General features: G+C 41.3%; 1 protein-coding gene across 19 annotated transcripts in view; it reads right to left on the reverse strand.

Moving 5' to 3' along the window:
- The window catches only part of UNC79 (unc-79 homolog, NALCN channel complex subunit), a 279,776-nt gene that overhangs the window by 76,492 nt on the left and 190,209 nt on the right, over window positions 1-13,075 (reverse strand). For 14 of the 19 annotated variants that reach the window (XM_032287551.1, XM_032287562.1, XM_032287568.1 and 11 more), the window contains 4 exons: window positions 12,776-12,938; window positions 10,085-10,234; window positions 8,283-9,503; window positions 385-492 (listed from right to left, as the gene is read on the reverse strand). In XM_032287551.1, the coding sequence (XP_032143442.1) occupies window positions 385-492; window positions 8,283-9,503; window positions 10,085-10,234; window positions 12,776-12,938 (1,642 nt within the window). The remainder of the gene's footprint in view (window positions 1-384; window positions 493-8,282; window positions 9,504-10,084; window positions 10,235-12,775; window positions 12,939-13,075) is intronic. The other 5 variants (XM_032287558.1, XM_032287567.1, XM_032287563.1 and 2 more) reach the window with 3 other exon arrangements.

The following is a 13,075-nucleotide window of genomic DNA, read 5'->3' on the forward strand; positions in this document are numbered from 1 at the left end:
CTCAAATTAAAGAAAAGTGTTCCATGTAAAACTCTACCATAGACAATGCTTTTCATGTGCTCCAAATGGTTTTCCATGTTTTATGTTCAGGCTATACAATTTTCATGTTATTGAATAATGAAATTCAGTAATCATTCCTTAACAAATTAGGATACTTGGCCAGTCAGTAACCATAGCGATTTATCAAACTTGAGATATGGACAAAAGTGGGCCATCCTACACCTCAGGGTCTCTGAGAACATACAACATACTGTCACCAAGGAAGCTGACGCAACATTAGAAATATATATGTACAATACCAAGATTGTGAAAAGTGAAAACAAGGCAGCAGATAGTGTTCTAAAATAAACGTACAGATGAAATAATCAGCAGAAGAAATCTTACTTGATATTGAGGAATGGCTACTTGTTTCCGGCACACCTGCTTCTAATGTAGGGGCAGATGAAGATTCTCGTGGCATTTCCAAAGTTGAAAGTCCTTTAGCAGAAGGATCTACAAACAAAAGTATTATTTAAAACTCAGGATACTGATTAAAAACAAATTCAAGAACTTTTTCTGTATCTTTTCCCTCTTGCCCTACTACAACCATTCAAATTTTCATATACTTTCTAGGCCTAATAGTTACTTTCATAGAATTACATACACACTGGTTACAATGTTCCAGGGAGAGCTGATTCTGTGTGCCATTCTGCACCTATGGATCTGCCTTTTGAAGACTAATGATAGCAAAATTACAGAACTAAAGCTCAGTTGCTCACAATGCATATCCCCAAACAAGTCCCTCAACCTTTCTGTACTGAATTTCTTTTTATCTAAGACGTAAATATGGTCAACAGTTCATCCCTGTCTCCTATCTATATACTCTACCTTTGTCTGACAATTTCCTACTCATTATTTGCATCTCAATTTATATAGAAAATTCCTCCTTTAGGGAGGCTTCCATGACCTCTCCCCACAAAAATATACAAACAAAAATGCTGGGTCAGGTGCCCTTTTGATGTAATTACAGAGCACCTTGTCTTCAACCTTCTCCAGACTTACCACACTATAATCTAATTGTCTGTTTGCTTGTCTATAACCTTCGCTAAACCTTAAGTGATTTAGGAGCATGGACTGTACTTAACCTGAAATAAATGTGCATGATTATTTCAGATTTTATATTTTATTCATTGAGCAAGAAGCAGACTGTCATTGGTTCTCCTATGTGACAAATGTTGAATCTAAAGTGAAATATTTTCTGCATATAATATTGTCTTAGTAACCTATCAATAATATCCATAACCTTTCTATGGTGTCAACCATTTTTTCTTCCCAGAGAGCAAATCACATACATACATACAAACATACAATTTAAGGATACAGATGACTTTCTATTATTGGATGATAAGTAAACTTGCTAACTATAGAACAGATCCTAGGTGAGCGTCTGGGAGAAAGGTTTCTGAGCACTGATTTCAAAGCATCCATTTTTGATTCTCAGAGGTCTTTCTGAGTAGGTATGGTTGCCAGATTAATATAACCTCTCGCTAACAAAAAAGCATAACTCTTATAAAGCTTCCCAAACCCTGTTAATAAAGCATAAAACAATGACTGCTGTTAAATTACTTTAGCCGTTAAGATAGTAGAGATCAGGTATGATTTTTCTCTTAGGTATCCTCCCCAAAACACTAATCAAAAACATTCATAATTGTCTCTCTTACCGTTACCGGCCTGCATTCTATGCGTGCTACAACTAACACCTAATAATTTCACCAATAATGTTAGTGAAAAAGCTCAAAGCTAATGTTCAATAATTCTCTGAAAGATTATTAAGACTTTCAGAGTTGGCCGGGCGCGGTGGCTCAAGCCTGTAATCCCAGCACTTTGGGAGGCCGAGGTGGGTGGATCACAAGGTCAAGAGATCAAGACCATCCTGGTCAACATGGTGAAACCCCGTCTCTACTAAAACTACAAAAAATTAGATGGGCATGGTGGCGCGTGCCTATAGTCCCAGCTACTCAGGAGGCTGAGGCAGGAGAATTGCCTGAACCCAGGAGGCGGAGGTTGCGGTGAGCCGAGATCGCGCCATTGCACTCCAGCCTGGGTAACAAGAGCGAAACTCCGTCTCAAAAAAAAAAAAAAAAAGACTTTCAGAGTTTTGGTGTGCCTATTTGTGCGTGTGTGTGTGTGTGTGTGTGTGTGTGTGATGGAGTCTTGCTTTGTCACCCAGGCTGGAGTCCAGTGGCGTGAACTCAGCTCACTGCAAACTCTGCTCCCCGGGGTTCAAGTGAGTCTTCTGCATCAGCCTTCCAAGTAGCTGGGATTACAGGCAATTCTCATGCCTCAGCCTTCCGAGTAGCTGGGACTACAGACAGGCACCACCGTGCCCAGCTAACTTTAGTATTTTTAGTAGAGACAGTGTTTCACCATGTTGGCCAGGCTGGTCTCAAATTCCTGACCTCAGGCGATCCACCCACCTTGGCTCCCAAAGTACTGAGATTACAGGCGTGAGCCACTGTGCCTGGCCTTGGTATGCCTTTTAAAATCCTTGGTGTATGTTTAATTTTAAAGAAACATCTTACTGTAAGAAAGGCGGTAATAATTATTAGTGCACCAAGATTCTGTAAGTGAAGCAATCTTTTATCAGCCCTCCATCATTTTATGAAACCTTTTATTTGTATAAGTTTAAGACAAATATCTGAATAGAGCTATCCACTTGGCTTAAGATATTTGTATTCAATTTTTTATAGTGATGGGCAGAAAATGCCAGGCTATCACTTCATTCCTTCATCAGACATTTGCCAGCTCTCTGCTAGTCACTTGGGATACAATCAGTGAACAAACCAGACAAAATATTTGACTTTAGGAGCTTTCATTTTGGTGGGGAGAGACAGACAATAATTAATATGCATAAAAGTGAATAAATTATTGTATGTTAGAAGATCAATTCTCTGTAGGAGAGAAACAGAGAAGAGAAAGAGAGACATCAAGATGCCAGGTAGGGGCTGGAGAGTGGGGCATAGTCCAGGGAAGGCCTCACAAAGAACCTGGTGTTGGATCACAGAATTAAAAGAAGGGAGAGAATGAGCCAGACATATCTGGCAGTTCCAGGCTGAGGCAGCAGCCAGTGGAAAGGACCAAAGGTAAGGAACACAGAGCGGGTATTCAAGACTGGGCAAGAGGCCGCTGTGGCTAAGTAGCATTGTGATGGACACTGTGTGAATGCAGTTGAAGAGCCAATGAGGACTGGGACCACATAGGGCTTTGCAGGCATTTAAAGAACTTGAGTTTTTGCTGTGAAGGAAATAGGGAGTCACTGGAAGGTTTTAAGCAGGGGAATAGTGTCAACTCCGATTTTAAAGGATCACTTTGGCTATTGTGTTGAGAGGACATGAAGGTAATAGGAGTAGAAGGTGGGAGACCAGTCAGGAGGCTCTAGCAGTTCCTCTAGGTCAGAGATGTCAGTGACTCAGGCCAGAGTGGAAACAGTGAAGCTAAGAAGAAGGTTCCACATTCTGAATGTGTTTTGAAGGTGACTGAGGTTGCCAGATTAAATAGAGGATGCTTAGTTAAATGTTAATTTCAGATAAACAACAGATAATATTTTAGTATGAGTAAAAACAGTCCCATGCAATATTTGAGAGATGTGGCCCCAATCCTTCATTTCTCCCCGAATCCATGCCTTTCACCATGTGACTTTGACGTTCTACCACTAAAAAGGAAAAGTATATTTCCCCTCTTGACTTTGGTTCAGCCATGTGATTTGCTTTGGCTGACAGAATGTTTGCAAGCATAACATGGTCAGAGGCTTGGAAAGTGCCTATATAACTGGGCTTCTTTTCCATTTCTCTCCTACAGAGAATTCTTTTGTGGCTCTGCCATCACCATGAGAATATTTCCAGGCTTCAGGGTCAAGGTCAGCGAGCATGAGAAGCAAAGCCTAGCCACTCAGCCTTGGCCAATCCCCAGGTCAGTCATAGGCTCTTGATCTAAATAAATACTTATTGTTGTATGTTGCTGAGGTGTTCGTTACACAGCATTATTCCAGCAATAGGTAACTGATCATTGTTGTAGCATACAGACAACATGTAAGGGCTAAAACCAGATGAGATCATAGAAAGAGTAAGAGTTCATTAAGAAGAGACTAGGATCAAGGACAGGGACCACAAGGCACTCTATCATTAGGGGATAGAGAGGAACCAAAGAGACCAATGAGGTGATCCAACTGTGTCAAAAACTGCAGATATGTCGACATAAGACCTCATGGCTGACTGCTCACAGATTTAGCAGTGAAGGCCACTGGTGACCTTGACAACTGCTGTTTTGGTGAAATCGTGGGAATGAAGTCTTCATAGGAATGATTGTTTTAAGAGACAGGGTATCACTATGTTGCCCAGGCTGGAGTGCTGTGGCTATTCACAAGTGCAATCATAGCTCACTACAGCCTCCAACTCCTGGGCTCAAGAGATTCTCCTGCCTCAGCCTCCCAAGTAGCTGGGACAACAGTGTGCACCACCATGCCCAGCCTATGAATAGCTTTTAGAAATAACAGAATGGAAGAACACTGGAGACAGTATAGACAACTCTTCCAAAATGTTTTGCTACAAGGAGAGGAGTGAAATGAGATAATAGTTGGGAGAACATGGATCAAGTGCTTTTGCTTAAGAAAAAGAAATAAGATTATGTTTATATGCTCAAGTCAAGGTCCTTTAGGAAAAAAAAAATATTAAGGTAGGACACAGATGGGAGAATTTTAGGGGCATATATTCTTGAGTAAGTGAGAGAGATAGAATCTTGCCCACATGTGGAAAGGCTGGATATAGACAGGAAGACAGTTAACCTACAGCCTAGCCACGACGTCCAGGTGGGTAGGTGCAGAGGCTGAAAGGCAGGCAGATAAGGTGGTAGGAGGCTGTGCACAGTCCTTCTAATGATGTCAATTGGAAGACTTATTGAAAGTTTGGGGAGAAGAGTAGCTATGAAATAGTTATTTAGGAGACTGTAAATATATGAAATAGTCATTTAGGAGACTGGAAATGTGAATGGACCAGGAAAATATGATATGTTTGCCAGGTTGAAGGACCCAGTTGAGGTTCATAGCCATTAATTTAAAATGAGGCCAGTCAATATTATGTGTTTTTGGCTTTAAAAAAATTTTTTTGAGATGGAGTCTTGCTCTGTTGCCCAGGCTGGAGTAGAGTGGCACAATCCTGGCTCACTGCCACCTCCACCTCCTGGGTTCAAGAGATTTTCCTGCCTCAGTCTCCCAAGTAGCTGGGACTACAGGCAACCGCCACCATGCCTGGCTGATTTTTGTATTTTTGGTAAAGATGGGGTTTCACCATATTGGCCAGGCTGGTCTTGAACTCCTGGCCATGTGCTCTGCCCACCTCAGCCTCCCAAAGTGCTGGGATTATAGGCTTAGGACACCTTGCCCAGCCTTTGTTTTTTTTTAATTTTTTAAATTTTATTTTGTGCATGTATAGTTGTACTTCATACAATTTCATTTGCACAAACAGGCAGTGGGGCAGATTTGGCCCAAGTGCTATTTCGTACCAATCCCGGATCTATGCTTTCACTGGTCATGTTAAGGAATTCAAGCACGTTTCTTAATTTTCTTTTAACTTCTTGAACAATACACTATGTGTTTTTACCTAGTCACGTTCATCAGATACGTACAGGTACTGGTAGAAAGAGAGTTGGATTTAACACGGTGTGTTTAGCCAAGCAAATCTAAAAAGGGAAAGGCCAGAGAGGGTGCAGGCAGGGAGGGATTACACTGACAGCCTGAGTTTAAGTTCAGTAAGGAGAAAAGACATGAAGTAGAGGAAGGACAACAAAAAATACTAGAATCAATACATGATTGTCCAGGGAGAGAGGAAATGGCAATCAGAGAATGAGAGACGTGAAACTGAGATCATGAAGAGGTTGCCGTTACTGGCAATAACAAGGTCTGTGATGTGACCGTGCGTGTCAGCAGCTGAGCTAAGGTGGAAGATAAAAAAAACAATCGCTGGAGAAGATGCAGTCAAGGAACTGAGTGTCAGGAGTGTCATCTACACTAATATTAAAATCCACAGGAATTCAGACAGGAATAATTTAGGAAAGAGTAAGAAGGGCCACAAATCAAATTTGTCAACAAGTGAGAAAGGGCCAGGGCTAGTGATGACGTAGCAAAGCAAGTGGTGGGAGCCGTGGTCTGAGTGTATGCAGCTCAGGGCAGGGCTTTCTACAGACAAGGAGGGAAGGGTCTGAAAGGGGCAGTGCGGAGTCAGGAAGATGCCTGCCCTGGGCCCAAGTCCAGTGACATGGGCTATAGGGAAAGCAATGCCCACGGGGAGAGCTGGGCTTGCATTAGACTTAGAAAACAAGGGAAACGGGAGAGAGAACACGTGTGAGGGATTTTAGGGTTTCAGGAGTCAGAGTAACAAGGGAGAAAGCTTCAGAACAGAAGGTATGCAAGGTCTTGGGGGGCTCTGAGTGTCGGAGATGTAGGGTGACCCAGTACTCCAGAGGCTGACGTGAACAGAGTGAAGTGTGCAGTGAGGTTAGTCCTGCACTCCCAGCAGTTAGTGGCAGCAAGGCTGTGTGTTTGGGAGGGTTTGAAAGGGCAAGGGTCTGGGCCTCCCTCACTCCTGATGATGGAGGCAGGAAAGTCTGGGGATGCCTGGGTCATGCTCTAAGCACACGGGACTCCTTCTCATGCCCAGCAAGGAGGGGCAGAAGAGATCAGTATGGCAGTGGGAGGCAAAGCCCTACGGAGACATAAAATTATGATGACGGTATAATCCATATTATGCAATATAATTTTTCTTTTGTTCTGTTAACAAATGTATGAATGCAAAACTACTTTCCTCCCTGGTAGTCTGGGGAACAATCAAACATAAGGGTAAATAAAGAAGCCAACAGAGTTGAACATACAAACATGCATTCTAGAACCTACATGCAAGCTACACATCACAGAGACTCATCCTGTGGATCTTAGCCTCGTATGTCCCCACCCTATAGACTTCCATCGTTTCTAGGGCAATGCCATCCTCCTTCTGTATGCAGCCATTTTCCTGGCCCCAAACAATAAAAAGGTGTCCCAGTTTCCCTGAAAGCCTTCTTAACTTCTTAAACTTTCTTGTTATGAACAAGGACCTTTTTTTCCCTGCCTGGCTGGAGCATGACCCTTTCAAAATACACTAATGTTCATTCAACAGATTTTTACAGAGTGTTTTTGAGGTCGACAGCTCTGCCCCCTAAGCTAGAGGACAGCTAGAAACCTCTCGAAATGCCTGGGGAGGATAAAAAAGCCTAGCGTATTCTCTCAGAAGTTGCTTTTGTGTGGAGTAGTGGGAAGATATGACTAGAATCAGACACCGCTTCTGTCTGACCTTGTTACCTGGTGCATCACCTCCTCTAAGCCTCGGTGTCTTCTTGCATAATATGAGGGGCTAAGCTAGAGGTCTTTAAGACCTTCACCAGTTTTTAACATACCCAGTCTGTATATCTACTAAAATCATCATCCCTGGCCAACTCCATTAACTTTTTTTTTAAAGGTCTGGACTAAGAAATGAAGATGGGTTCTGATCAGTATGGCAGTAACATTCCAGAAGACTGTGTTATAGGATGAGGTGGATCATGGGCTTGCCATTTCTTTCAAGTTCTCTTTCTTAGAAACGATGCCTCCAAGCAAACACAAGGAATGGCCCTGAGGCAGGAAATCCATGGTCTGTGACAACTTCATCACCAAGTGATGACCATGGATTAGGGTCCAGGCTGTAACTGGTATTTTTTGGTTTCTGATATTTGGTTAGTATCTACAATCAGCTGTATGCCCTGTAAATGATTACACAGTCAATTCTTAATCATTCCAAGCACTCTTTGCTTTATTTTAGCCCTTCACATTGGTTCCTTCTTTGGACTATATCATAGCTCACTAGTATAGAGCAGAGAAAAAAAAGAAAGCAAAGAGTTCAAGTTAATGACTTTTGTTGTTTGAGGAAGGCTAAGATGATGCCTGGATTATCCTGATATGAATTTACCATTGCATCTCATTGCCAAGGGTCGTCAAGAATTGACTGCAGAGTTTAGAACAACAAAAACAGAAATATTTATTATGGAGCCAGTAGAACCACATCTACATCCAACATTGTCCAGTAAACAGGACGGATTCAGAGCGACTGTGAAGCCATTACAATGTCATATCCTAATATGATAAGAGTTTAAGTCTGATGCATATTCAGAGCTGGTACCCTACCTACGAAGACACACAGACTTAAAGTTAAAGCTGGGAGAAAGAAGACAGGCGAGCTTACCTGGATCCTTCTGTTCTCCCAGTTTGTCTAGAATGTTGAAGGAGATGTCGAGGTACTCTCTCTGGATAGCACTGACAGCAATCTTCCTCTGCTTCCTCTGCCTGGGAACAATCTGAATCTTAAATTCGGATTCCTCAGCTCCATCCTCTCCCGCCTTCCTTTCAGGATTCTGTTCTGTATCAGATTCCGCACTGGTATCAGGCTTCTCACTTTCTGTGGGGTTTTCCGTGTCTTCAGGAACTTTCAGGAGGATGGTTTTTGCCCCTGAAGCTGGCATCAGCTCCCCAGGCTTCTCCTCCTCGGTGCCTGGGTCAGGGTGATCATCCAGTGACGTCTCAGGGAGAGCAAACGACTTCTGAAGGAGGTCTCGTTTTTGCTTCAGTGTGAGTGGACTAACGCAGGAGGCCTCCAGCAGCTCCTCTGGCCTTGAGGATTCTTCGGAGTCCATAGGATCTTCCAAGGTGATGAGGGCAGAGTCCGTGTTCCCTGCTGACTGATTATTTCCTGAGTCCTTAGAAGAAAAGTCTTTGGAACAATCCTCCACGCTTACTTGCACAAGTGGAGTTGTGCTTAGGCTGAGGACGGAGGGATGGCTGGGGATGGAGGGAGAGGAGGCAGCATTTTTACCGGAGGGGCCGGCATCACCATGGTTCATCGTCTCCTCTTCCTCATCACTCTCGACTATTCTGAGAGGGGGAAGAGGCTCAAATACAAGAGAGTCACTGTCAGAGGTTGAGAGTATAGAGTGTTTTTCAGGCCCCGATGTTGAATCTGAGGACAGATCTATCAGATCTAAATCCTCTTTAGGAGCAGGCTTTACCGGCGAGTCAACTTTCACCTCGAACGTCTCCATACAGTTTAACCTAACCTCTGGTATGACAGGCCTTCGAGCATCTGGAAACCCTTCCATAGCTGGGTTCTCGGCGATTTCATTATTGTCAGGTCTCGTAGCAGAGTTCTGTCTAGAACGCCCAGGGTCATTTTGTCTTTGTGCGATATACGCAGCTTGGGTCGGAGGCTTCTCTACGTCACACCGATCTATGCACGACTTCCTACGATGTTCGTCTAATGTAAACAAAAGCGAGTCTGCATTCCCTATATCAAGAGATTTTTGTTTGAAAGAGCGCAGCTTTTTTTTCGGAATGCTTTCTTCTCTCACACAGTGGAGAAGGCTGTCTTGTAATGCACCCGTCTCTCTATATTCAGCCAGTTCTATTTCACCTGATCAAAACAGAGAAAGCTAGTACTATTTTACTTGGAGACTTCATCATTTTTTCCCCTCATCCTTGGGCATACAATTGGCATAAATCATCATCACAATCCCAGCTCCACCAGGAGGGAAAACAAACTTTCTGGCCAAGTGTTTGTAAAGTTCGTTCTAATTTCAAAAACCGGAAAATTTAGGAATGAAAGAAACCAAAATGGCAGTTTAAGATTTGATTTTCAAAATCAGACTTTGGGATAATTCCTCAGCTCTATTCATTCGTGCATAGGAGAGGGGATCATTTTTTGGCTGAGGTAGATCTAGGAAACTGTATTCAAATCGTGTGGAAGAGAAGCAAACATTTTGCAACAAATCAAATCAAGCAATGGCCCTCAAAGACGATCATGACATTAATGATGTATCTGTCAAATCACGTATATATATAAATGTGTCTATATATATACTGTTTGTGCATACATATATATAAAAATCAACAGTATTAAAATGTGTAATAACATAATAAAATTAAGATTTCACCCCAAACAAACGGTAGAGTACAACATTTCTGCATAAAATTACTAAGAGAAAAAATTCATACTTCTCTGAACATTCATCTCAACCGGCTGATATTTCACCATTTTGCTGCCGCCTATTCTTTTCAATCTTGCAAAAAAAGTTTGAGACTCTTTATTGCAGGGTCCAGTAGGTGTATCATGAATATCAGATTCATCAAAAACACTATCTTCTTCTAATTGGGGAGAGAAAGTCAAAATTACACTTAAGAGGTTATTCTCTCTTAGGCTGTGTCTACACAAGCATTTCAAAGAAAACATTATGGAACAAGGTCTGGGGTAGTTTCTGTACCAGCCCAAGTCTACCCATGGGTTGGTATTTCATCCAGGCATCAAATTCTCCACATATTGAACAGAGCAAGCTGTTACAAGATTGCCCATCACTTTTCACATGACAATTGGCAGCATTTTTTAAGAGAGGCTTCGTGAGATTCCAATAGAGCTTTTCTGGGAAACTTTTCCAGTGCACTGAACACCAGGCAACACATAGATGTCAGCTACTTTTTCCAGGAGCCTGTGACACTGCTTGGACTTGCCTGCTTTGTGTGGATTTTCAGGCTGATTTGGTGAAAGAAAATTAAACAAAATGAGTGAATCTTGCCCTTTCCAAAAAAAGGAAAAAAAAAGAAAATCTGCCTTTCTGGGATTTGGTAACTGGCATAGACACAGCCTAACAGTACATGCACCTTATACGGTGTGAATGCAAAATACTGTACTCTACATTTGATAATGAGACACACAACACACAGAAGAAGCTTAGAAAAGCCACTTGTCATCTCAAAAGCTCCACAAATGATTATGGATTGAAAGAGTAAACAAAGGAAAAAGAAAAAAGAAAATAACATTTCCTCTTATTACAGTAAGACTCTTCTCTGAGGAGTTTACCACATGTCACTATTATGGATCTCATGAATCCCAGAAAGAATCTTTGATGCTTATGATCCCTAATCCTACATAAACAAATCAGTCACTTTGAGTGCCTGTTGAACTTGTTTCTACATCCTCCCTTCTTTACCCATGTGGACATTTTAAAATCCAAGACAAACCCCAAAGTACGTCAATGAGGAAAGAGTTGATATGTTGCAACCCACAAAGTTTACTTAACCAATTTTCTTCTCTCATCCTTTTGAAAGGCCAAAGCCATGTACAAAGTGGAAACAGAAAAGGCTACTAAAATGCATTTAGTAGCACAATACATGGAGTTAACCTACTATTCAAGTTCAACATCACTGAACTCATAATGTTTGGTATGTACTTACATCTACCTATATGACAAATGAGGCTAAAGTGTGATTATGATGATTCAAGATTTTTTAGTATAAGGGCAGTATATGCATCAAGTTTTAAGGACCGAACCTGTTCTAATGCACAAAATTCTACAAGTAAATGAAACTTGAAGTGGTAAATTTTAGATGAAATAACCACACTAATCTTTTTAATCAAATAAAAATAAATGTTAACAATCAAAATGAATTTTTTTTGAATCCAGTGAACTTCCACAAAGATGAGAACACCTATCAAATTCCCATATTTCTGGGGAAACGCAACACAATAATCTGTTTTACTCCTCTATTTCCTTTTTGGAATAATACCCTTTGAAAACTGCAGTTTTTCCGACCAATAGATATGTGACTTGCATTACACAACTTTGAAACCGTTTTCAAAACTCATTGAAGGATGAAGACTGAAAGACCACAAGATGGCGCCTCCCATCCGGAAAGGCTCATCAGGGTTTGGCCCAAACACTAAGCCCACATTGAAAACATCCATAGTTTAACCGATCTCCCCAATTTCCCAGACACTAAGCCCTAAACTGGTAGACAAGATATTCTTCAGAAAGGATCTGAATGGTACCAGAACTTAAAGAACCTAGTTCTCGAGTTCTGTCTGTAGCCACACTAGATTTTTGGAACTTTCAGCAATAACAAACACTGGAACACTGACTACAATTTATCCTTTTGAGATATTTCCAGAGCAGTCCTACCTCTACTAACCTCACAAACGGTCATCAGACCTTTGGCTTTCTCCAAGGACTAGATTAAATGATGTCAATTTAAAATCTAGTCAGCCATGACTTGCACTAAAAACTAAAAATATACACCCTGGTTCTTCATGTCTCACCTGAAAACAGGCTGCAATTGTACTCTAGCTAAAGTTGCATTCTACTGCCTCTTTTTAGAAAAAGGTAGCAATAGAGAAAGTGTTGACAGTGGAAATAACATACATCTATGCAACAGAAATGTTTCATTTCCCTTGCCTTGAGTCACTTTGTATTCAATTAAAAGGCTAGGAAAACACACTTCAGCAAGCTTAACCTCCATTGAAACTCTATAAGTGCAAAGTTCAGAAGCAAACTAGAAACCTACAAAGAATGGCTCCACTGCGTGCCAACCAAGACTTACTTTATAGCCGAAAAACAAGATGCTTCTAACACATAAGAAAGACTTACAAAGGCTCCTTAATCAAATAACAGAAAATATTTTACAAAATATCATTTCTTACGATATAGGCTTTGGAAGCATATCAATTATTCCTCTTGAATGCTCAATTTCAAAGTTAATGCAGCAACATTCATGGAAGGTTGGAAAATTAAGAAAGTTGTGATTTTTTTGACTCCAGAATGATATGTGGGAACACTCCTCTATCTCCTAAGAAAACATTGTCCAGAAATCTATTAGGTATTACAGCTAGGTTTGGGATGGAATTTACATATATACCTTTTTCTTTTTCGCTGTATCTGCTTATGTTACTGTTGTCACTGTACAAAGGTCCTGCCGTGGCATGGGGCTTGCAGCTATGATACTGCGCATTGAGTGTATTGACTGTTATGTGAATCAGATGCAGCAGGATCTTGCTGATATCACAGTCTCGGTATGGATACTGCCCAATGAAACGAGGGAGAAAAAAGTAAATGATTATTTTGAAGAGTGAATTTTTCCACATAATCTTGCCAGATACTTTTTGCAGTATCTCTTGGGGATAAATACATACATGAGAGAGAGAGCAAGAGAGAGACA

This window comes from Sapajus apella, unplaced genomic scaffold (genome assembly GCF_009761245.1).
Source record: "Sapajus apella isolate SASKATOON/1434 unplaced genomic scaffold, GSC_monkey_1.0 scaffold20, whole genome shotgun sequence".
Classification (NCBI taxonomy): Eukaryota; Metazoa; Chordata; class Mammalia; order Primates; family Cebidae; genus Sapajus; species Sapajus apella.